The sequence below is a fragment of the Giraffa tippelskirchi genome, chromosome 3 (genome assembly GCF_054371585.1).
Source record: "Giraffa tippelskirchi isolate mGirTip1 chromosome 3, T2T-mGirTip1v1.2.pri, whole genome shotgun sequence".
In the NCBI taxonomy this organism is placed as follows: Eukaryota; Metazoa; Chordata; class Mammalia; order Artiodactyla; family Giraffidae; genus Giraffa; species Giraffa tippelskirchi.
The window spans coordinates 104,970,089-104,996,845 of record NC_137277.1 but is presented as its reverse complement, the minus strand read 5'-3'; the positions used below and the strand labels follow the sequence as shown (position 1 = coordinate 104,996,845).

Below are 26,757 nucleotides of genomic sequence, written 5' to 3'. Positions count from 1 at the left end.
CTCGGTCTGATGTGTCAGCCATCATGCTTGGGCTGGAGTTATGACAGAGTGCAACACCTTTTAAAACTGTATTTTAGAAGCTGAAAGTAGGCTTACTAACAGCGAAATCTGAATGTGTTTCCTGAACTTTGTTTTTGCATTCAAAACTGAATTAGGCTATCTTCCATTGCTAAAATGTTGTTTTCCAGGGTGAGGAAAGCAGACAGTCCTTAGAAAAACATTCTTCTTTAAAAGTAGCATGAGCAAACCAGATTTTGCACAGTCAGGTATGTTGAGGCAAGTGACTTACTGGGATGCTTTTCAAAATTTTCTTTGGCTCATTAGTAGGCTTATGTAAAAGAATCATCTTTTTTTTTCTGTTTGATAGTTTTTGAATAGAAAATGTCAAAGTTCTGCTCTGCTGAACTGTTGGAGACAAACCTGTCAATTCAGTTTTCAACTCTTAGTCTGCACCTGTGAGACTTCTGAAAGCAGTTAATATTAATCATAGCTTCCTTAAAATTTTTTAACTAGCTTAATTCAAGGAGAAGGAAGGTCTATAGCTTCTTTTGTGGAACATTTCTGTCATTGACTCTGGGAAAGTAGTTGACGGCTTTTGAAACATGCTTTCGTTTCAGGCTTGGAGTTGCAGAGAAAACTTACCTGTTTTTCCTCTGAAGCTGTCATTTAAGGCTCATAATGAAACCCTTAGAATTGTCATCTTTCTACTCTCCACATCTTACACTGTCACTCTTTATGGCTTGTATACTCTGATAAATCTGCAGAAGGGAGAACTAAGGCCTAGTAATGTAGGGTCTCCAGAATGAACCCCGACGTTGCAACATCCTAACTGTTTGAAATGTCACCACATTTCTGTCTCAGTTTTAGCTGCCAGACCAGAGTTTGGGTGAGGATGTGGAGGCCTGTGTATACTGTTTAGGTTTTGCATATTAAAATTCAGTATCACAGGCTGATATGACAGCTGTATGACCTTGCCTAGGCTTAAACTCTGAAACAGGGTCTCTTGAAAGCACTGATGGGAAGGTACAGTTAAAATTGGGTCAGATGATAGGAGATCTCTGTATAAGCTGAGTTTTACCCCTTCACTTGTTCACATATGTAATCTGCATGCATGTCATATCTGCAAATCTAGCTTGGTCTGCAAATTAGAGCCTGGCTTGTCGATGAGTCTCATGTACAGTCTGATTTGTTACATGCTGTGAGTGGAGTTGAGCGTCACTGTCTGTGGGTATATGGCCTGACAAAATGATAACAACTGCACAGAATTGTCTGGGCCTCACAGTCTGTAGAAACAGTTTTGTGGTGATGGGGTACTTGTGATGATGGGTTCGTTAGTGGTGATTTGACTTGCAATCCTCATTTAGGTGTAGGTACAAATAGAGAACAGTGTCCATTTTTAAAGTGCATCTGCCCATGCTAAGAAAGTAATCCTTAGTTTTATAGAAGTTTCCCTTTTTATTTATAGATACAATACTTTGCCAAGCAGAAGAACCCTGAAAAATTCAAGATTAGTGAGTAAGAAAGATGACGTGCATGTCTGTATCATGTGTTTACGTGCCATCATGAATTATCAGGTATGTTTCTGTTTATAATCCTTAAAAAAAAATCTGAAATCATCAGACTCAGTCTCGTTCTCTTTGGTATCTTTGTATTTCTATTTGAAGTAAATATCAGGATTTAATGAAATTTTTTAAAGAAAGGTCTGGTTCCTTCTACTGCTCATAATTCATTGCCCTTTTAGTTAGCATTTCTGATTTATAATGTATTTAAAGGGAAGACATTTTCCTCCTCCAGTGGTAAACTTGTCTACATTACTTGATAAGTGTGACTATTAGAGACAGAGTAAGCCACTGGTTTGGGGCAATAATGGAACAACTTTAGGAACCTGGGAATGAATAATCTCGCACACTGGGTAGGTCATTGTTTCTCAAAGGGTTATGTGATGACAGGCAAGGAATTATAATTACTATGTGTTGGACCCTGTGGTTCCTAATCTTCATGAGAAGCACTTAGAGGATGCTTGGTAGAAGAGCCGAGTCCTCCTTAGATGACTGATACAGATTATCTTCACTCTGAGAATCACTGGGAGTTACTGATGACAGTATGTAGGATTAATCCTAACCACAGAGTGGGAATTAGAGCCTGGAGTATCTACAGTGAGCTAAAGGGTCAAAGTATAGGTATAAAATCAAACCATGGCTGAGAATTTAGACATGGTTCAAATAAGAAAACAGGATTTTATCTCCATTAATACAGATTCTATAGATGGATCCAAATAGAAACAGATGGTAAATACATAGATCAGTATTAGGGTTCAAACCCAACATAAGCTTGCCAAATTAAATATAAGAAGGGAAGAATGCATTTATTGTTTCAGTCAATTAATTTTTTTGAGCATTGCCCGATAGACCTTATTCTAGGCATAGGGAACACAGCAGCAAAAAAAATAAATACCCCAGGGAACTTCCTTTCTATTGAGGGGAGACAGAGGTAGACAACTGGTGAACTATATAGCACTCCAGATAATAATAGTGATGAAACAAAAGCTGACACTTACACAGTGCTTCCTACAGTCTAGTACTTTAAAACCTATTACTTAATTTAAGCCTCAAAAGAGTCCTGTGAGATTGGTAATATTACTCTCCTATTTTACTCATGAGGAAACTGAAACACAGAGAAGTATGGCTATAAGCGATGAACTTGGATTTGAACTGAGGAAGACTGGCTCCAGAGAACTATCACTAAGTCTTGTAGAAAAAATAATCAAGAAATAAGAATAAGTGCCAAAAATGCGAGTTCAGTTTTAAATAGGCTAGCCAGGAAAGTGTCATGGAGAAGATAACATTTATGTAACAACTAGAATAAGGGGACAAGGTAAGGAATATTTAAGAAAGAAAATTATAGTCAGAGAGAAGGGCAAGTGCAAAGGTTCCTGAGGCAGGAATAGGTCTGATGTGCTCAGGTCAGTTTGGCTGGATCAGAATGAGTAAGTGGAGAGGAGTAGAAGGTGAAATCTGAAGTTACAGGGGGTCCTGATTATGTAGGGCTTTAAGTCATTGAAAGGACATTGGCTTCACGCTGACTGGAATGCTATTGAAGGATTCTGAGGAAAAGTGTGACTTGATCTGTCACTGGAATTTAGCATGATCCATCTGGCTTCTTTGTTAGGATTGACTTCAGGGGGCAAAGACAAAGGGAGGTAGACCTTTTAGAAGGCTGTTGCATTAATTTAGGTGAATGTTGATGATGGTATGAACCAAGGTAATAGCAGCAGAGGTGATGAGAGGTGGCCAGATTCTGATTTTGTTTTGATGTTAAGGACAGTAGCAGTGGGGGTATGGTGAGGAGTCAAGGACAGCTCCCATTGGTTTGTTCTGGGCACCTCTGAGATGGAGTTTTCATCTACTAAGACGTGGAAGGCTGCAGGAGGAGCAGAGTTGGGAGACCTTATTAGTATTTCAGTTGGAGAGATGTTAACTGTGAGATGTCCATAGACATCTAAATAGGGATCTAAAATAGGTGGTCAGACATGCCAGTTGGGAGTTCAGGTTCTGGAGGTCTGGGCTGGAGCTACAAGTTTGAGAGTCAGTAGATGGCCTATGAAGACAAGGGAGTGAAGGAGATCAGCAGGAATAGACAGAGAAGCAAAGAATAAGCTGGGTCTCAAATAATTTTGGGCACCCTGTTTAAAGTCAGAGATGAGGGAATACTAGCTAGACTGACTGTGAAGCAGCCGAGAAGCAGGAGCTGAGTCCAGGAAAGAGAGTGGTTAGCTGTGCCCAGTGCTGCTGCTGAGTCATGTAAGATAAACATTGCTGGCATGGGCTCTAGTGAAGTGCAGGTCTTGGATCATCTTGATACAGTTTCGTTGGAGTGGTGGGGATGCAATGCCTGATGGACATGGTGTTGAGAGAGAATAGGAGGAGAGGAATTGGAGACCATGAGTGATTTAGAATTTTGCTGTAAAAGAATAGCAGAAAAATGAGACAGTGGCTGGACACAGGTTGTAGGGTCCAGAGAGACTCCGTTTTTGTTGTTTAAGATGAAAGAATTTGCATCATGTTTTTTATGCTAATAGTAATGAGTTGGAGAGAAAAAGAATGATGGGGGAATGGGAAAATTGCTGGAGTGTATGATGTTCTTTGGTCTTCCCTGGTGGCTCAGATGGTAAAGCATCCACTTGCAGGACAGGAGACCTGGGTTTGATCCCTGAATCAGGACAATCCCCTGGAGCAGGGCATGGGAATCCACTCCAGTATTCTTGCCTGGAGAATTCCATGGACAGAGGAGCCTGGTGGGCTACAGTCCATGGGGTCACAAAGAGTCGGACATGACTGATAATGTTCTTGAGTAGTGAGAGGAATTGGAATCAAGAGCTCAAGTAGGGAAGGGCCTTAGATGGGAACGTGGAGAGTTCATCTTTAGGAAGAAGTAAGGAGGGAAGCCACAGATCTGTGTGGGTGTATTGATGTGGTGTTGGGAGCTTTGGGAAGTTTTTTTCCTAATTGCTTATGTTTCTCGAGTGTAATTGGAAATAAGGTCATGAGCTGAGAGTTTGCAGGAAAAGGAATAATTCCTCAACTTGGCAGAATTGAGAATGATTCTTGATCCTTTTACTGAGCTTTGTTCATTTTATAGAAGGACAAGGTAACATGCCTCAGAGCAAAGCAGGTTTTCCCTAGGCTTTGGGTCCTAAGAGCCATTGCTGATAGAGAAGGGATTAGAGGTGATGGTTGTCAACCCTGCTGCGTAGTGAAGTCAGCTCAAAGAAATTCACATGCCAGGGCCCCATCCTTGAGATTCAGAATAAATTGACCTGGAGTGAGTCCCAGAGAGCTGGTGTTTTGTTTTGTTGACTTTTCCAGGTGATTTTGTCAAATAGCAGGACTGAGACCACTGGCCTGGAGCCTTTTCATCACTTTGATAGAGACACATATAGTTTGTTTATTCATAGAGCATGGGAATATAGTACCTTGATAATAGCATCATTCCTGAAATTTTTCATAGACAAATAGGTGCAGACACTGTGCTGGAGACATAAGTGTACTTATGATATAAAATTACATTAGGTGGAAACTTCAGGTTTTTGCTTTTTAATCAACAGTGACAGTCCTCTCAAATAACTCCTAATGCTTTGTTTTTTTCCATACCTGTTTCAGTATGGTTTCAACATGGTCATGTCTCACCCACATGCTGTCAACGAGATTGCACTAAGCTTGAACAACAAGAATCCAAGGTAAGCTGGATTCATAATGTCCGAATCTTAATCAAACTAGGGATAGCAGAGAGCTCGTCAAGAATGAAATTAGAGTTTGGAAACTTTCAAGAGTGACTTTTTGAATTCAGATTGCCAGTAGACTCCTCGGCTAAGTAGAATTTTCTTTTCATCAATGTTACAGTTTTACATGCGGCGGAGTTGAGAAACTGGTGACAATTCTGGCCCTTCTCTTCAAGCTTTCATTCCTTTTGAGGCCTGGTTCTCAGCATCCTTGCAAATTTAGCAAAACTTCGTGAAGAGCATGCAGCTGCCAGGTTGTCAGGATTGGAGCCAGGAGAGTCTTGATACAGCCCTAGCCACACCACTTAGTGCTGAAAGCTCACTAAAACTACTACTGCTTGTCCACACTTCATTTGCAACCTTTACACATGTAACTTTTATTACCAAACCAAACAGAAAACACTACAAAACAAAAATAACTGCATGCAGGTTTCTTTTCATGTTCACTTTCCTATAAAGGCAAGTGCCATGTACTATTCATTTCACAGATTACCTCCAAAAGCCTGTCTTCATCAATTTATTTTAGTTAGTATAATGCCTTTTCTGTTCTAATGCATGTCTAGTTTCACACTGTTACTCCCTTTTATCAGATCTCTCTGACAAGATTGCACATCTGAAAACTGTTAATTCAGCTAAAAAATATGATTAAAAGTTACACCCTTTCTGATTGAAAATGCAATGCAAACTGTAAACCCTATTTAAATGTTGAATATTATTATTTCATACTTGCCCTGATGAACACCTTTGCAACTTTGTGCTTGCTTTCTTAAGTTTACTAGAATCCCAAGTAGTCATGCTTCTTTGTCTCTCTATCTGACACTGATGGAAGTCATTATTCATTTTTCTTAAGACAATTGATATTGTGGGTTTTCAGAATGATCTTTGTTTAGACATTGGCAGTAGGTTTTATTCCAGAAAAAAGATGAAATACTGAAGTAATCATACTTTGAAGAAATAATGCTGTCCTTGACATAGTGTTTGAAGACTTAGATTGTATCTCTAAGATTCTCCTAAAAATATTTTAGATGAAGTTTTATTTTCTTGAGTCAGAGAAAATATTCTTGTATTAGCACAGCTGTAAGCCAGCTCCTTTCAGATCCTGTATGGGAAGAAGTAGTTTTGGAAGCTTGCATTATCATGGAAGACTTGTATGGAGCCACTGCAAATTAGCAGATTTGCAGTATATTAATAGGACATTGATTTCGGTTGATTTTGAACTTTTTCAGCAAATGTTATATCTTTGAGTCTAGAACCAGAGAAAATATTTATCCAATGGGTGATTTTACTGAAAATTCTGTGTTTCCTATCTTCTTTAACTCATTAAAAAATACTTTTTCAACCATATTACACTGAGTCACTTGATGATAGAACAAAAAGACTTAATCTTCCCAGAATTAATTTTCATTTATAAGTAACTTGTAATCCTGGGAGTGGGAAATATGCCTTGCAAACTTGGTACCCCAGAGAAGCCACGTGTGTAGATCGTAAAGGTTTTAAAATGTATGTGTTTTAATATAACTGTGCCTTAATTAGTAAACGTTTAAAAAAATACACTGGCAAATATTTATTGTCATTTTCATCTTGGAAGGAACAGCTGACTAATCGTTCATTCACTTTCACTGATTTGTGAGTATTTTCCTTCTTGTTTTGACAGAACAAAAGCCCTTGTCTTAGAGCTGTTGGCAGCTGTTTGTCTTGTCAGAGGCGGGCATGAAATCATTTTATCAGCATTTGACAACTTTAAGGAGGTAGGATATTCTCATCTTAAAAAGAATGTTCACACAAGCACCTTATATTTGGACATCTTTGAACAGAATGATTTACCTTTTGTGTGTGTGTATGTGTGTTATTGAAATAGAATTGACATATAACATATTAGTTTCATGTGAACAACATAGTAATAGTAATTTGATATTCATATATATTGCAAAATGATCACAGCAATAAGTCTAGTTAACGTCCATCACCATGGTTTACTTTTTATTTATTCTAGGGCCCAAAGATATAATTGTTAATTTTCTCAAATGTCACTGAGGGAGAAGTAATGAACTTTGTCTAAATATCTTAAATAGATGCATTAAGCTTTCTTGGCTGTCCCATTTCCAAGAAGAGTTAAAAACTCTTTGTAGCACTCCTTTTCCTATGGAGAATATGAAATAGCCAAGTCTGAAAACTGGTTTTGTTAAACGTATGTGGTTTTCATTATGGTTGTCACTTGAGCATCCACCTTGTACATTTTATGAGCTCTTTCATCATAGTTACTTTCCTCAAATCATATGTGTGATCCCTGCTTTGCTGGATGCTATGAGGAACTGATCAAATAAATACAGACACTGATTTTTAGCAGTTTGTAATCTTAATCAAGCAGTCCTGTCACATGAAAACAATAAACCAATGGACATGCATGTTTGGAATGGAAACTAAACTAAATGACTACAAATGAAGAAACAATTACACGCAGATAATGTGACACCAGGGATTCTGAACCAAAATATCAAGACATCACAACTGAACTTATAGCCAGTTTCCTTTGGTGGTGGCATGCAGCATTCTATAGCCAAGAAGGATGCATGCCAACTCCCATGTATGTGTCTAACGTGAGGCTACTTTGAGGTGACAAAAGTAATGGAAGGCACTTGGAGCCCCAGGTTATAATAGGAGCATCAGCCAAGGTGTGCCTTTTATCCTGGTAATCCCATTTGATTTCATATGCTTCTGGCTTAAGACCCAAGCTGGATGAAAAATCCAGATCTCCGAGGGACTTCCTAACTCTCTCTCATCTTTCCTGGGACCCTCTAGAGTTGAACAGGACTATTTGGAGTATTTATTGAGGACCTACTGTGTGCTGGTGGCTTACCAGATACAACATGAAATTGTTTGGCTCTTATAGACAAGTGTTAATATCTCCATGTCATAGGAGAATAAAATTTCAAATATATCGTTTGCCCATGGCCCCATGGTCAGACAAGCAGAAGAGCTGGGGTTAAGATTTGGTGCTCCTGATTTTGAACTTCTGTTTCGGGTGATGTTTGGACCTGGTTGTGTGTCAGTATCCTGAGACAGGACCTAGGAGCCCATGCTCGCACTCTCTTCCCTTAATTGGATTCACTATAGCAGCTGACAGGTATACTAATGACTGACACATAATCCTCTTCATGGGCTGGCGAGCTTCAAAGATGCTTCTGTCAACAGGGAAAACAGTCCTGCCTCTTTATTTACATGGCCTTCCTCTCCTGCTGTCACTGCCTTTAGATTTTCACATTATCCATTTTGCTAATTCCAACCATTGACAGAACCTAATACTGTCTTTTTTGGTATTCAAACTTAGTAGTAAAAAAATTATTTAGGTTCTAAGAAAATGATGAAGAATAGTAGTGAATCTTTAAATTCATATTCTGGCTTCCAAAACACACAGAGTCTTGAGAGATAAGAATGTGTGAGTGCTTGTCTGTGAATGTTTTTATATGTCATAAACAGGATGTAAAACTTGTATTTATAAATAAGGAGATATGTGGGTGGATGTGTCTAAAATGAAAGTAAAACAGCATGCGAAGCTAATAGAACTTGAAAATCTTTATCATTAGATCATATCACATGTCAAAAAGTGTTTTCCACACTGGAATACAGTTATCAGTGACCCTTGTCACTGGGCTTCCCTGGGCTTCCCTGAATAGCCCAGTTGGTAAAGAATCTGCCTGCAATGCAGGAGACCTCGGTTCAATTCCTGGGTTGGGAAGATCCCCTGGAGAAGGGATAGACTACCCACTCCAGTATTCTTGGGCTTCCCTTGTGGCTCAGCTGGTAAAGAATCTGCCTGCAATGTAGATATAACTGTTCTAATATTAACAAGCAACTGATTATACTGCAGATCAAATTATGCCCTGAAATTATAATTATATAGAGTCAGTATTTATTAAAATCAGTAAATTGTGAGATGAATGTTAAATTTGTTTTCTCTTGAATAAGGTAGAGTGCTTTTCTTACACATAATACAAAATACTTGCAGAATTGAGTTTTAACTATCTGGTATCAGAATTGTATATGGTTTAGCCATTTAGGGCATTATGTGTACTTAGTTGAGAAAAACAAAAAGTAATCCTAAATCTTATAGCTGGTTAGTAGTACAGAGAACTAAGTTATGACTTTGAATTTGTAGAGCTTTAACCCAAATCTTCCTTATTTCTGTAATTTCTTATGAATGATGGTGGGTGTTTAAATTCTGATGTCTCCTTGGGCCAGCAGTTGCTTCTCAGAGAAAACAAACCATGTCACGTGGAAGAGGGGACAAGGACAGAACTGGATCTGTGTGTGCTCTTGGCTCGCACTGACCTCAAGCTGTGGTGTTCATGTAGACAGGCCAGGAGAAGGGTTATCCTAATAACCAGAAACTACATGCTTAGCAGTAGGTGAGAAGAGCATCTACTTACTTATCTGCTCAATCTGAGGTTTGAATATTTGTGTTACTTTATGTTGATCTTTTTTTTAAAAAAAAATATAATGCCACCCACAGGTCAACATCTTTTGAATTTCTTTTCTCTTTTGCTCCTATCTTTATGTGAGGGGATTTTTTTCCACCCATACATGTCACAGTGAACAGTACATTCTTTAATCATCTTAGCAAAATGTCAGTGGAATCTTGGGTTTAGGGAGGTTTGGGAGGCAGTTGTTCCTGATTAGGAAAAGTTGTCCTTATCATCTCAGATGCCCATGCAGGTAGAATCTCGGTCAATGAGAAATGCCTATTGAGCTGCCCATGGCAGAGACAACACACAGCCAGCCACCAGAATCCTCGGGAGGAGGACCACGGCAACAAGCTTCTTGGATTGTTTTTCATGCTTTTATCTCATTTAGTAAGTGGGATTCCATTCATCTCGTTAAAGAAAGATGAAGGGATTAACCCACCAGTTGAAGACTGGTGGGCTTCAACATCAGACATTGATATCTATTTTTGAAGATAAAGTAACATGCATTAGAGTGCCAGACCCTCTGGGCTTGGATCACTGTTAGAATGTAGCTGAGCATACTGCTGCAATGTGGCACCAGATGCTGAAAAGATATTTAAAGACTACACATTTTAAGTATGTAGCACGATTTTTTTTCCTCTCTGCTTCTTGAGCCAACAAATCCATTCTCTCCTATTTTACTACCACTAATTAATTCAAATATAAGTGAAAAGAAAGTATCTTTTAACAGATTTTAACATGTGATTATGTTAATTTCTCATATTTCAGTTAATATTCAAAATCCCAACAAGTGTGATTTTCTGTGGTTTTGCAGTGAAATCTTATGGCTTGTCTTACAATATCTGAAGTACATATTTTAGGAAAATAGCACTTCCAGTTTAATGGTATCTGATAGTGAGAAGGGTTTCCCTGGTGGCTCAGTGGTAAAGAATCCATCTGCTAATGCAAGAGATGCAGGAGAGGCGGGTTTGATCGCTGAGTTGGGAAGATCCCCTAGAGGAGGAAATGGCAATTCACTGCAGTATTCTTGCCTGGGAAATCCCATGGACAGAGGAGCCTGGGGGACTAGAGTCTATGGGATCCCAGAGTCCGACTTGACTAAGCAGGCACGCAAGATGGTGGGAAGGATATTAACCCAAGACCTTGCTTTTGGTGGGTTTGGAGGTTTGGGACTAAGCCTGACATCACTGAGCAAGCACATATATCACCTCAATGTTTATCATGATAAATAAGTTTTAATTACATAATTTTTTGTAATTACATAACTTTATAATTGTATAAATTACATAAATCTGTAAACATAAGTTTACAGATAGTAAACTTGTGCCAAGCATCATTTGTGACATGACTGAACTTCAATCATATCTTATGCTCCTTGAATTCTTTTCCCTTAAAAAGTTTTTTTTTTTTTTTTAAGTAAAAGGAGTTAACACATCTGGTTGTGATGTTGAAACATCTCGTGAAAATTTATGGTCCTAAATTGAGGACCAGGGTGAGAACAAGGAGGCATCTGTTTTTTCTAATTTAGCCACGCAGAAGGACAGATTGCCATCTTCCCTATTTGATGCTTTCTTAGTTACCTAGCAATATATGTTCATGAGCATTTGGTCTACCAGACAGAAGAAAGAATACATTTGGAAGTAAAGGTCGCTGTGTTGGTATTTACATTAGTTCAGGATCTTGTTTACAAGAAGTAGAAACTAAGCCTAGCAGTTTCTAGGCTAAGATTGGAAGAATGGGTTGATTGGAAGGATGTCAGGAAATGCACAGAGGTCATAAGGAGCCTGGAGAAACAGGCCTGGAAAATAGGCAGGCATTCCTAAAAGGTAGCTGGATTCAGGCTGCGACCTTGAAGCCTGGACACCATAAACACTGTTTGGGGTTCTGGTCATGCTTTTTCTTTTCTCTCAAAGGACGTGGACCACAGCTAGCAACCCACTGGGTCATAAAGCTACAGTTACTGGTTAAGGACATCAACTGGCCTCCACTTTGGAGTCAGAACACTATATTTAATCCAGTTTCCCTTAGGAACCCTGAGGTCTCCTACCTAGACCTTACTCTCCTCAACTTTTCTTAGTCAGCCTATTTCTTTTTGCTATATTTTCTGATGTAGCTGAGAAATTGCCTTTAAGAAAGTGTCCCCAAAAGTCGGTCAAAAAAAGTGTGTCTGTTTGAAATCACAAGGAAAAAGTACTGAGTCCGTGCAGCCTCTGCAGCAGAATAGCTTCCTATGACACTAATAATAAAAATTCTCTGAGGTCTTTGAGCTACCCACTTCCCCAGACTGCTGGAAGGTGCGCCTGGAATTCATCAGGATTCCAGATCGATTATAACTGTGTTCTCATCTGCTTCCAAAATGACAGCATCTGGCTTTAACAAATAAACCCGAGCCCTGAGTTTGGTTATTAAAAGCCCACCCCCTTCCCGCTTTGGACCTTCCAGCACAGATAAATGGAGCCTTGTGAAATGAGTCACTCGAGGCCACCAATTCTCTTGGACATAGCACTCTTGGCAGGAGCCATTATTTTTTTCACCTATTGCTAGAAGGCTTGCTAAGTAAGCTGATGTGGTTTAGCTACTGGGCATCTGAAAGCACTTGTGCTACACATGATTACGTTGATTTAAGAAAGCCTGTCAAGTTTTATTTACAGTGGATCCAATTGGGCAGGAAGGAGAGCAGACATTTTGGTGTGCTTCCAGCATCCTTCAGAATTTAATCCCATCTAATCTAACCTCTCAAATATTTGAAGGGTGTAGGATTATAAGCCCAGCACAAGCCATCCAAATAACTCATTCACTGGTAAAATTCTCAGCATAGAGGGCAGGGTACTTAGTTTTTTCAGTTTCTTCTTGAATTATAAGCAAAGTAGTTGTTCAAGTCTCAAACTCTGGGAGTGATAGTTCTAGAGCATGTGTGTATTTCACCCTAGCAGGCTGAAATTAGGTCAGTCTAATTTACCTGGACTCTTCTCCAGCCTGTCCATCTTCCAAGGATCAGGAAGTAAAGTCACTGTAATTATCTTTTGGACTGTGTGTTCACTGTGGCAGTTGTTACTTGTTCATAATAAATTACTCTGAACCTAGTCTTCTTAGGCTCATGGATTCTGTGTGTCAGGAGGTCAGGCCGGGCATGTCACGGTTAATTGTCTTTGTTCCTCTGCATCTAGGGTCTCATCAGGGAAGATCCGATTGACAAGGCAGGGTTTCACTTGGAGGCTTTCTCGCTCATGTGTCTAGTCTCTGGGCTGTGATGACTCAAAGGCTGAGTTTGTGAGTCAACCAGAGTTGCCTGCATGTGGAACTCCCTGTGGCTGGAGCTTCTTGTGGCCTGACAGTTGGCCTCTAACAGGGAGTGTCCAGGAGGGAGCAGCTGCAGAGCAGGCATTCAGAGAGACAGAAGTCACAGCGTGTCTTTTGAACTCTCCTCTGAAGTCATCAGTGTCACTTCTGCTGTGTTCTGTGGGTTACAAGCGAGTCACTAAGGCCAACCCAAATGCCAAGGGGAAGGCAATGACTTGACTTCTTGATGGTGGAGTGTAAGTGTCACAACACAGAAGAACATGTGGGTGGAAGGGACTCCTGGGGTCATCTTTGGAAAATACAGTTCACCTTAATAAGTTTATGAGAATTTATCCATTTAACTGTTCCTCTTCTATTTTTGATTTTTCACCCAGTGTAATACTTGGTTTCTCCTCAGAACCAAAAACTGTATAAACTTTTTCATGGGAGAGAAAAAGAATGGTTACTACTTTTTTTGGAGGAGAAAGGAGCCATTTATGTAGGGTTTCTGAGCCCCTGGTAATGAACTAGTTGCTTGTTTATCATCTCGGTCTTTATTGTGGAGTAAGGAAGTGAAGGCTGGTATCCTGCTGATAATCAAGGGATGAGTCATGCCAACTTACAGGAAAAAAATTATCATGAGCATTTGTGTGCCCCTATCTGTCAGAAACAGTGATAAACATTGGAAATAAGAAAATAAGTATGACCATTAAGAGTTCTACCCTTAAAAAGGAGCATCCCAGTCCAGTTAAGGAAACCAATATTTCTGTAGTCATCGCTCTAGGCAGTATGAAGGTAAATGCCAGGTGCTTTGCAAAGAGAAGGAACAACTAACCAGGAGGAGGAGAAGGTTGGAGGGCAGATACGGGGTCTGAGCTTTCAGAGGATGCTTCCTATAGGAAAGGGTACCTGAGCTGAGTTTAGGATGAATAAGAATTAACCAGGTATATTAATTTCTTGTCACTGTTGTAACAAATTGCCACAAGCTATAGTGGCTTAAAACAACACAAATTTATTATTTTACAGTTCTGTTGGTCATATGTGTATAAAATAAGTCTATAGGGTGGTATTCTCCTGGGGAATCTATTTCCTTGTCCTTTCGGTTTCCATAAGTTGCTTCCATTCCTTGGCTCATGGCCCCTTCTCTTCTGGCCACCTTCCTTTAATGACCATTGTGATTATATTTGGCTCACCCAGATAATCCAGGATAATCTACCCATGTCCATATCCTTGGCTTATTCATATCTTCAATGCGCATATTTCCTTACACATAAGGTAAATAATCACAGTAATAGGATTAGGACTTAGACATCTTTGTGGCTTACCACACCAGGCAAAAATGTCATTTGATGTGAAGAAGGTGGCATCTTCATAAAACTTCAAGGACTTTGTGTGCTGTGTGCTTAGTCGCTCAGCCCTGTCCAACTCTTTGTGACCCCATGGACTGTAGCCCACCAGGCTCCTCTGTCCATGTGCATTATCCAGGCAATAATACTGGAATGGGTTGCCATGCCCTCCTCCAGGGGATTTTTCCCAACCCAGGGGTCAAACCCAGGTCTCCTGCATTGCAGGCCGATTCTTTACCGTCTGAGCCCGATGGAGCCCTCCAGGACTTTAGTTTACCTTATATCTCCAGTCCACCTTATATCTTCAGTCTTACAGAAGGTAGAGTGTGGGAAGAGAACAGGTGGGATAGGAAGTTATGAGCAGATCATGAAACCAACCCCTCATGACTTACTCCAGAGACTTCCTATTGCCCAGTGGCCTAAAGGTCACACAAAGCAGGTGATATATTCCTCACTCTTCTCCAAGCAGTGGATGTTTCAGTTGACTCTCTCAGTTAGTGAAGAACTGGCTGTAACATTTTGCTGCAGAAGTCAGGTGGGTGGGCCCAGGGTGAGGTCAGGTTGACAGAGTAGGCTGTGGGTAGGGTCTGAAGTTTCTTTCAGACACTTTGACATTCATATGTCCAACTTCTTGGGCCTCTTCCTCCACTGACAGTTGTCTGCTCCTCCAGTGGCTGTATTCATTCATTTCTAACATCTTCAGGACTTTCCTGGGATGTGGGCCTGGGAAAGTTTTTTTTTTTGAATTAAAAAAAATACGGGAGATGATGATACCTGGGGCACACAGTGGTAAAGAATCTGCCTGCCAATGTAAGAGACTTAGGAGATATGAGTTTGATCCCTGGGTTGGAAAGATTCCCTGGAGGAGGAAATGGCAAACTGCTCCAGTATTCTTGCCTGGAGAATCCCATGGACAGAGGAGCCTGGTGGGCTACAATCCATGGGGTTACAGAGAGTCGGACATGACTGAGCCTGCATGCACAAGGCAGATTATCATGATTTCTGGTGAGCATTTGTAGAGATGCTTTGCCTCTCAACCCGACTTTAATTAGACCCTTGTCTCCACAAAACTGAATGCAATTTTGCACAACAGGGATCTTCATCTTCTATTTCATTTGTAGAAACCACTTTAAAAATAAAGATAGGGTGTTGTCGTTTTGGCATTTTCTGCAGAGTAAGACTAAAGGATCTTGAACTGTAGGATCTCCTTGGTTTCTTTTTCTGTGTGAAAGCACTGTCTCTTTATTCTCTCTCTCCCTCACTCCACCCTGACTTGCATAGTAAGGATATATATTTTTTCAGTCTGTATCTTGGGACTTAAGTATACTTTAATATTCTCCCTTTGGTCTGGCTGTTTTTTAATTTGTTTTAAATAAGTGGAACTAGAAAGAATTGTTTTTCAATGTCAAACAATTTTGAATTATAGGTTATTTTAGTTGTTGTTAAGTCTAGGCTAAGCAGTGGCTATGCCAAGACATAGGACCACATGGACCATCTTACTAAATAAGCTTGTAGATCCAAATAGAGCTGTTAAAATAATTATGAAAATGTTTGTAAAAAGATTTGTTAACTAGGGAAAGAAAAATCATATTTATGCATCTATGTGTATATATGTTATATGTATGTACATGTATTATGAGTAACAGTAGAAAGATTATTTATGCATAGTGATGCGTGATGTATGTGTGCTCAGTAATGTCCAACTCTGTGACCCCAAGGACTGTAGCCCCCCAGGCTCCTCTGTCCATGGGATTCCTCAGGCAAGAATACTGGACTGGGTTGCCGTGTCCTCCTCCAGGGGATCTTCCCAACCCAGGGATCGGACTTATGCTTCTTTTGCCTTTTGCATTGGCAGTGAGATTCTTTACCACTGCACTGCCACCTGGGAAGCCCATTTATACATAGTAGTAAGCCCTAAAGAGAAGCCAGTGAAAGAGTTTGGAGTAGCAGTGTTGCTTTCAATTTGTGTGTATGTTTATTTCTACTGCTTGTAATGTTTGGGAGGTAACATTTGGTCTCGTGTAGCTAAGTGTCCCTGTTGTGCAGAGTGAGATTTTTCCCTTCCAGGAACTTTCCATTTGGCTTCCTCTTGTCCTTTCTAAAGATGCTCAGTTGTCTTTTGTGTAACATCTCTCCAAAAATAAAGGCATAGATCATTGCCACTTTTTTCCCCCCAGGACTAGTAAGGCAGAATTCTTTGGAAGTTCTAGGGAATTGTTGAGCAAGTTTCTTATCAGAGAAAAAACACTATTGTAAGATCAGGAGAGTGTGACAGAAAATAAAAGACATGATTTTTGTCCCATAAAATTTCCATTGCTTTGAAAAAGACAGGACTGACTTTAATAGATACTTAGTTAAGGACCAAATGTGGGCTTAAATTAACTATAACTAAAAACTTTTGGAGAAGGCAATGGCATCCCACTCCAGTACTCTTGCCTGGAAAATCCCATGGATGGAGGAGCCTGGTAGGCTACAGTCCATGGGGTCGCTAAGAGTCAGATACGACTGAGCAACTTCACTTTCACTTTTCCCTTTCATGAACTGGAGAAGGAAATGGCAACCCACTCCAGTATTCTTGCCTGGAGAATCCCAGGGACGGTGGAGTCTGGTGGGCTGCCGTCTATGGGGTCGCACAGAGTCGGACACGACTGAAGCGACTTAGCAGCAGCAGCAGCAAAACTTTTAGAGTTGTGTTTATATTTAAATTTTTATTCCCTTTTGTAATTTAAGCTAAAGTTTTAGTTGTTTTTGCCCATGAATATGCTGATTGACTTTGACTCCCTTTATGAGAGAAGTTCAAATTTCATTTGAAATTTAAATAATTCTAAAACATGAGCATGTTTATTTATTTGGTCTCCAAAGTCAGTACAGAAGGGTTTTGTTTTGGTTTGTTTTAAATTAACAAACAATCATCTTCAGAAAGAAAACATGAGCAGTGTTCATGAAACTGTTGCATTTTTATTCCATGTTTTAAACCTTAGCTAATATATTAGTTCAGTGTTTTAAAAAGGCATATGCACGTACAGAAATAGTAAGGCTACTTTTTTTGCTGAGTGCTAACAGGCTAGCATATATTACTCTAATTATAATCTCTACCCAGTGAATTAGGAATAAGGAAAGAGGGGTTCAGAGTAAATAGGCCAACTGACATACCTTAGTAAGTGGCAAGCTTGGCGTTTTTATACAGATCCATTGAACTCATAGTCAGTGTTACATAACATATTGTCAAGGCTCATAGTGTTATATAACATATTGTCACATATCAGATACCTTCTACACAAATTGATACATACCCTCAGTCTTCTACCAAAAGGCAAACCTAATCAAACAGTTATTGATTGGGTAAATTATTGGAATGTTTGAAGTTATTTGTAAAACCCAAGATAGGGATTCCCTAGTAGTCCAGTGGCTAAGAACCTGCCTTGCAATGCAGGGGATGCAGGTTCGACCTCTGGTCAGGCAACTAAGATGCCACAACTAAGACTATGCAGACAAATAAATAAATATTAAAAAAAAAACACCCCAAAAACAAAACAGGATAATCTGAGCCGTTTGTATGGAGCCCAAAGAGAGGCATGAGGTCTTGCGCACATTTACAAAGGAAGAGACTTGATTTAGTCGGTGGAGGCAACTCTGAGAGCAGAGAGAGACCGGCATAAAGTCTGTCCTGGGGGTAGCACGTGTCAGAATAAATGTGCTAGTTGACAAGAAAATAATATCTGACTGGGGCCCATGCCACAGAGTATAAAGCATGACAGGAGGCAATCACAATTAAGGTTCTGATGAATAGTGGAGGTTCAGAAAATCTGCACTGTGATGAAAAAAGAAATCTCACCTGGAAGGCAGATGTAAGTAGGAGGGAAAAGGAAAATGGAAAGGGAAGCAACAGTACTTTATAGTTTTTAAAGTGCTTTTATATCAACTCTCTTTGATTTTGTGGAAACCTAAGAAGGCATTTTATGTAATCCTGGTATATCTTAAAAATTATCAATCTCTGCATAAAAAACAGAGGGGAGAGACGCTCGAGTTTGGAAGACAAGCAGGTCAGACATTAAATGACTGGGTCCTGAACCAAATTTGTGGCCATGACAGTGGGTATGAAGCCATAAAATTGAGAAAAAGTTGACAAGAGACAGCGTGATCCTCTGAATTGGGGATGGACATAAGTTAGAGAATAAGAATCTATTCTAACAGCATAAATTTAATTAAGAAGGAAGCACAGCCACAGCGAACAAATAAGAGCTGGGATTTTTTTTTTTTCAGGTGAAGAAAATTGTCTTTTTAAGTTAATTTTTTTAGTGATGGTAAAATGTCCAAGATCAGATTCTTAGTTCTGCATTGAAGATAATGAATGAGAGAACAGGCTTAAACAGAGGTGCCTGGGAATTGTGTGTGTGTGTTTTCCAAGTAGAGAATAGGATTATACTAAAGAAGTTGAACTCCACAAAGGCACCAGGCTAGAATGAGCTACAAGGATTCTCAGAAGAAACCAACCCAAGACACAAAGGTAGGCAAGAAGGAAGAGGATGCCTGGTGAGTCTGGTATAGTGTGTGCAAGTCTTGCTTTAGGTGACAAGTTAGTCACATTGTCTCTACGTCCCTTCCAATTCTACAGTTTTATGATTCTATATAAAATTTTAGAATTTTATATAGAATATATATGTATATAAAAATAAAGATAAAGTGTTTCTTTGACTACAGATATTAAAAGAAGACACCTAAATAATGATAGGTACAAGAATTTATGAACACAAGCAAAAAGTAACGTGTCCTAGACTAGTTGATAAGATAGTGACAGTCTTAGGATAGAAATATTAATAGGTTACGGTGATTTTAGCCTACATTGTGGTTTTAGTCCCTAGTTTCCTTTTATGACTGCCTGGAAATGGCTGCATCAGTCTCTAAACCCAGAAAGTGAAAGTGTTAGTCGCTTAATCGTGTCCGACTCTTTGTGACTGCATGGACTGTCACCCGCCAGGCTCCTCTGTCTATGGGATTTTTCCAGGCAAGAATACTGTAGTGGGTTGCCATTCCCTTCTCCAGGGAATCTTCCCAACCCAGGGATTGAACCTGGGTCTCCTGTATTGCAGGCAGATTCTTTACCATCTGAACCACCAGAGAAGCCCCTGTAAACCCAGATCTCACTTAAAAATCTAAAGGTGCTTGCTGCTTCTCTAACCAGCAGGTGAGCTGAGTTTGTGCACATGCTGTGGGTACCTTCCCCTAGGAACATCCCGTCTGTGAAAGCTGAAAGCATCCTGGCTTGGGCAGTGTTTGAAAGCCTGAGCTTCGGAGTCATGGTTTAGGCTCTGTAGCTCTGGCTCATGGTAGATCCATAGCCACTTTTTACTCCTTTCACCACAATGATGCATGTGGCTCCTGCCCAACTCTTTAAGCTATGTATCAATCTGCCAGGAATATATAGTCACACTCAGTTTTCATTCAGACATTGGACTGAAACATGCTCAGTAGAGGAAAGTGGCTCAGTGATTCCTGATGATGATCCAGAAACCACTGTCACTCTCTTTTCCTCATAAAGTTGAGCTCTCAGACAGTCTCCCATCAGCTGTGCGTCACTGCAAAGTGGAAATGGCCAGTCACAGTAACATGAGCTGTAGCTCTGTTTTGTTTCAGCAGTTTGGTTTTGGCCATGGAAAAATGAGGGTTCCTTCCATACTAGTACATGTACCAGCAATACATGTGGTAGCCCAGATTAGCTGGTACGCTGCTAAGGACCACGCTGAATTTTCCACCTGGAAGTATCTTCCAGGAATAGGTGTAAAACTAGGGAAGAGTATATTCTGTATAGTAGGTAGCAAGGACATGTTTAGTGCTTTGGTAGAAAGGAATCTTTTGGTTCCTTGCATATTTGTTCTTGATGGTTTGATATTACAGTGTGTCAGGCATTCCAGGACAAATTTGTCTAATTAGGCAGATTGACTGAGTCTGATTCTCCCTGAACTTGGGTAACATATGTCCTAATAGACCATGCAGAAGAAAACTGTGTCTGTATTTCTCTCATATTCTTGCTTGGAATCTAACATTGACTTGGCTTTGGGAAGAAAAACCTAGTCTTCTAATGAGCCTCCATATGACACCCCAGAGACATCCAGAGAACAGTAAGGGATTGCTTCAATGTAACCTGCTAAATGCCAGGGATTGTACCTTGCCTTGTTAACCATAAAAACTGAAGGGAAGTCTTGTCTTTTTCTACCTCGTAAACTAATGGAGGGCTCTTTTCTGCATAAAAAACCCTATCCTTTCTCTGAATGATTTGACTTTATCTTCATTAAGAGATGGCATATGGGTTGTTCTTTATATGGTGTGGTTGATTCCCATATGTTAATATGCAGCAAAAGTGCTTTATGTAGGGTTCTTATTTCCTCATATAGAATATCAAAAAGGTGTCTATTCAGGGGTTGAGACTTAATAAAATTAATACTTTTTATTGCATTATCAGCTTCTAAGTGGCTTCCCTGGTGGCTCCTGCCTGCAATGCGGGAGACGAGGGTTCGATCCTTGGATCTGGAAGATCCCCTGGAGAAGGAAATGGTGTCCCACTCCAGTATTCTTGTCTGGGAAATCCCATGGATGGAGGAGCCTGGCAGACTATAGTCCATGGGTCACAGAGAGTTGGACATGACTGAACGACTTAATTTAAAAGTTTATTGCATTATCAAGGATATTCTTAAGTGAAACTGCATTAAAAAAAAAAAACAACTGAGAATGCATGGCTGTGGTGAATACAATGATTGCTCATATAATTTGTTGCCACTGCCTTGATTTTTATTAAGTCACCAGTAGTTTCATTCATCTCTCATTGCTTTTGCACCACCAGTGCAAATGCTAATTCTGTGGAAAAGGCAAGTAGCATCTTAGTATTATTATAAAAATAGTTTTGATCTTACAAACCCTGGAATAGGGCCTCAGGATCCCTCAGTGTTCAAAGACCCCACTTTAAGAACTGCTGCCCAAATCTGTAATCTCCTGTCACCTTTGACTTGGTAGAAGTGGTGACCAGAAGCTAAAGCAGAGTCTTCCTGATGAAGACCCAGAATTGGGGCAGAGCACAGAAGAAAGTAGAAGAGACCGTGAAATGAGAGTTAGGTAGGAGCAGCGGATAAACTTCAGGCATTTGCCTATTTGTGGACTAAGGTCTTTGATCTAGCAAACAAAGAGTCCTTGTCTTCAAGGGCTCTCAGTTCTTAGCACATCTTTGTTTGATTTAATTTGATTTGTTGTTATTCATGCAAGAGGATAGCATGGGTTGATGTCAGCCTCCTAAGCAGGTCCCAAGGTCTGTGGTGGGCATGTCACAGGATTGACACAGCTCCTACCACGTGCTATTGCTGTGGTTTAGTGAACATGTGGTGACCACTGGAAATGTGTCATTGTGTCCCTCTCATTCCCCTGCTCACCTCACTTGACCAAATTGTGTATATGTTCAAGAGCAAAGTTGAGAGGGAAAATGAATGGGATAAAGCACAGAGTTAGACTTTTTTCTACTGTCGAGGGATCTAACTGGCAAGTTGTCCCAGAAATGACTAGAGGCCTTTGCCATTTACCAGTTTAAAAAAACCCATCATTTTAAAGAACTAGAATGTATTTTGGTCTTCCTGTGGGAATAGAAGCCTTGAAAGAATCCGTATCATTACTGATGACCAAGAGATGTGAGTCTTGCAAGTAATATTTCTGAAAGATGTCATTGATGAGGAATTGTATGGTGGAGCCTCACTCTCTAGAATTTAATGAAGGCCATCTTTTTTTTAAGAGGAGCGATAAAAATGCATTTCTCATTTAAGGTGTGGTATGTCAACAAGTCGTCCTCTGGGGATTTTACTAGCCCTTTGCTTCTATGTCAGGATTCTTTGTTCAGTACTGCAACATACGTGCATGGGAAGTGAAACAGTCATCTGGATGCTTCGTGTGCCTGGTGCCAAACATCTGGGTATTTGGAAACATCTGGAAAAGTGACTGAAGTTTTCACGAGGGTGTTCAGCATTATGTGGATGAAGCCTCTGGTTCATAATCAGACATCAGCCAACCCAAGGTTGATTATAAATGTTTCATTAATTTATGAGGAAGGAAGGTTGGGTCGATTGTAGAGTACACTGTTGTTTGGCTTTCATTAGTTTTTATTGTAGTGGAGTGAGATCAGGTTGTGTCATTTCAGAGTGCTTCAGTCTGATGAACGTTTCCGCTTTTAAATCCCAAGGAGAGGGGAGAGCCAGCAGCAGGTCAGAGTGGTTGGCTGCTGTCACAGCAGCCATTCAGTGTCTGTGTTGGAAATGTCTAGTCACCTCAGGGGGAAGAGACACCCACAACCACAGAACACCCCAGAAAAGTGGTTTTGTTGGGTCATCATGGTGTCACTAATCCATAGACTGCTCGTGCTCTCAACAGCGAGTAAGAGATGCTTTCTCCTAGGTCTGAGGCAGTAACTATTTATTTCGTGTGACCCCAAGAAGAAAACGAAACTTTCATTCCTGGGCAGGCCCTGACAGGGGTAGTCTAATTGTCACAGTAGCCTGTGCTTTTAAAACGGTGCCTTTCTGTGGGGAGCCCTGCAGATCACAGGGGCCTATTGTGAGAAAAGAAAAAGAAAGCATTGAGGCAGGCACCAGGCAACAGAGCAAGGAGGAAACACTTAAGCAAGAGGCCTTTAATTTTTATACGAGTAACCTAGAAGCATATTTTATACCCACCTCATAAGTCAGGCTGCAGTCTGGCTGTAGACTTGGTATGGTTCCCTGGGAGCTATTGCTGGGGGAAAACAAAGATAGTCTTTGACCTGGGGGGGACGGAGAGGTGGCTGAAGGCTGGCAGTCTGTTGTTCATTGCAACATCTGGTTAGCGAGATAATATTCTTCATTACTAAGCTTTTGTAAAACCATCTTTTCTCCACAATTAGCTTTTAGGGAAATCACCCCCTAAACTCTACCCACCCTTACAGATGCTTTAAGCCACTGCCTCTTCTGCATCCAGGGCCTCCGGTTTATCTAAATGATCTGGGACGCTCTTCAGAAATGTCCTGTACAGATGTTGGAGGACAGGGTTAAGTTGTTTTTTGGCAGGGGCTATGCTTTTGCTTCAAAAGTGAAATGGATCTGGCTTGTCTCGGGTGCGACCAGTTGTATCTGGTCAGGGCAGGATTTATCCACTTCACTAGCAGAGTGAGCCAGATGCCATGAGATGGTGCTTTGGCCTTCAAGCTTGGTACTCGGGGCCTGCAGAGCTGAGAGCATCTCTCTAAAGTTGGTTTGTGTAGAGTTTCCAGGCCAGTCAGCTTGGGAATATCATGTTCTATGGCCATGCCTAGATTAGTTTTAGAGCTTCAAGATACCAAGTGGGAGAGTTTTTTTTTCAAACTTTTATTAGCAATGAAAACTTTCAATGAAACATTTTCCCCCTAAAATAAATCTTACCAGGCAACGCAGTATAATACAGAATTAATAAATGAGGATAGAGGTCTCAGGAACTTCACTTGTGCTTTTTTCCTGTCCCTGACAGGGCCCCCATCCCTGGTTGTGTTCCCCCCACGCTGCCAGTTTGTGTGCTCAGTTGTGTCCAACTCTTTTGAGAGCCCATGGACTGTAGCCCGCCAGGCTCCTCTGTTCATGGGGTTTTCCAGGCAAGCATGCTAGAGTCCGCCATTTCCTTCTCCAGGGGATCTTCCTGACCCAGGGATTGAACCCGTGTCTCCTGCATTGGCAGGTGGATTCTTTACCACTGAGCCACCTGGGAAGCCCAAAGAGGGAGATGCATCACTGTAACCTTTCATGCTTCCTGAAAAAAGGATTTGACAACCAACAATATGATCTAATGCTCTTAAATCAATGGATGTGAAAACCAAATTCCAGGGAGGTTCATGGAATTGCCCAGGCTCACAGTAGCTTAGAAATGATACTGACTTATAACCTAGGTCTTATGGTCTCCTGTTTAATACTCTACAGACCTATTTCTCATGTCCCATCACCCTCCGCAGTGCTAGAGCTTAAAGGTATAAAGAGGGCTGCTGTGTTAGGCAGGACCCCACAGGGATGGGTAGGTGGTGCCTGTGTTCACAGTCAAGTCTAGGGTCGATCCCAGCCTGAGTGCTTTCTCCTTACACAGTGTTAATCAGGGTCAGTGAATTTATTCACATGGGACTGATTTATAAATGACTTATACATGAAGATGCCTCTTAAGTATACAGTAGAGTATGTGCTTTTCCAGAGCGTATACTTTTTTTCTGCCTTGTTGACTTCTTATCTGGCAGCCCAGCCTGTAGAAGTCTAATTCCTGATGGAGTAGGCTTCTCTCCATCTCTGCCTTCTATGCCTGTGTCTCTCAAATTCACTTCCTACCCTCCCTACTCCGGTGGCTGTGTGTTATCGATGGAAGGTGTCAAAGTTAGTGGGGAAATGAGAAATACCAGTGAATAGAAAAGTCAAGAAATGACAAGTTTCAGTTGCAATAGTACATCTGTTTTACTTGGAAGTTCTCAGATTGTCTGGTCTTTGTTGGCAGATGGAAGTTATATGCAGCAGTTTCTAATGTGCAATAATATATACATGCAAACATGCGCCTGGTTCTCCTGTACATTTTGATGAAGCCCCTTGAGAGCATCCTCATGAAGACTGTTGTAGATTTGGAAAATAACTGGGGATCAGTGTTTCATTTCTTTCATCCTCACCAGTTTTCTAAATGAGGCCAGTTTCAAAGGAGAGAAGAGGCATGTTCAGCCATGATGATCTTATTTGAACCAAGTTTGCGGTGGTGGTCCAGATGTGAGCTGTAGGAGCTACGACAACTTTCCTTTGATGTGGAACATGACTTTTACCAACCTTCCCCAAACACGTCTTCCCATTTCCTGTGGGATGGTAGTATACTCTGATTTAATGATTGCTAAAGTAACATAAAAACAAATGTGAATCTGGTTTGCACGCTCCCTTTTTTTCTTCCAACAGGAACGAAGGGGTCCTCAAGAATCCATACTGTTCCTGTGGAACAGTGTCAGAAAGTACCACCCTGAATTCATTAGCTGAGATTGACAGCAGAGCAGTGTAGCTAAACCTTTACAGAGAGTGACTTGGTGGGGCTGATGGGAGGAGCTCTTCTAGTTCTTACAGTGGGTGAGGAGAGTGGTCAATCTTTCGTGGTTTCTCCAAGCTGGCATCTATGTTGATAATGTGTTGTTTGGTGCAGTTGGATCCTTTGCACCCAGTTCCAAGGAGCTGTAAGTTGGAAGACATTTAAGTCTATTATTTTTAAAGATTAAAGGTATTTAATACTTTTGTTTCATAACACATGTTCTCAGCATGGATTTGTCTGTTGACAGAATGAGGGATTTCTAAAGAAAGGCATATATTCAAGGCTCCTCTTAATATCTATTTCAGTCCAGTCTACCAGTCTAGTACAATGACTTTTCGGATCTTTATTCAGCTGAAAATTAATATTTCTTGTTCTGAAGTTGATCCCACATCTTTTTATTAACAATCTGAGTAGCTTTGCTGCCCACATGTGCTTTCCTCAGCTGTATAAAATCCACTTTCTTAATGCCCTGGACACAATCTCTCATTATTTGGGAGTTGGCTTATTATTCATTGTATCCATGCAGTGACAGTGGGCCAATCCCTGCTTCATTCCTGTGATACCCAGTTATAGTAACTGTGTTTCTTTTATGTGTAGTTAAATTGGAAGTTGAATGAGTTGTGGAGTTAATGACATAGCTGTCCAGTTTACATTTGGAAGTAAAAAAGAATGCAGCTTTAATCAGCTAGTCTAATACTGGATAAGCCACTGGTTCCCAATTGCTGGTCCAACAACTATGATTCCTTTTTAAAGACACAGATTCCTAGTTCTGTCCATGGAGTTTCTCATTCAGTTTGTCCTGGTGTAGACCCTGGAATCGTCCATTTTCAGAAGTTCCATGGGAGAGTCTGGTGCATGGATAATTGAGTGCATGCCCGATGGAATGATTGTGCTTCTTAATGATAACATTTTCCATCTCTGTTGGTGTCTCAGATGATTCTGAAATGCTTTTACTATCATCTTAAATGGAATATATTTATCTGAACATTCTTGGCTGTATGAGAGCAAGAACATCAGGCTGGCAGTTGGAGACCTGCTTCTTGCCTCTGTGTGGATGTTTTATCAAGCTGGAGATATCTGGTCTGTTTAGGTGTCAGTCTCATTCACAAATTGAGGGCACCAGGTTCCCCAAGGTACTTTCCAGATTTCTGAGATTCTTTGATTTGGAAGATTCTGCCTTCCTAGGAACTGTCTTCATCATCACTGTTCACTGAGGGCTGCTGCCTCTCCTGGTTCAGTGAGTGCTGAGCTGCTCAACAGAGCATTGATCACAGCCTGCTTCTCAGGAAAGCTGTCAGCTGTCCCCACATCCAGAACC

The 26,757-nt window shown here is 40.6% G+C and overlaps 1 protein-coding gene across 1 annotated transcript in view; it reads left to right on the top strand.

Annotated features, from left to right (window-relative positions):
• FMNL2 (formin like 2) overlaps nucleotides 1–26,757 on the top strand; it is a 324,502-nt gene that overhangs the window by 256,928 nt on the left and 40,817 nt on the right. The window contains 3 exon segments of the mRNA XM_081577993.1: nucleotides 1,466–1,574; nucleotides 5,160–5,236; nucleotides 6,933–7,026. Coding sequence (XP_081434119.1) covers nucleotides 1,466–1,574; nucleotides 5,160–5,236; nucleotides 6,933–7,026 — 280 coding nt within the window.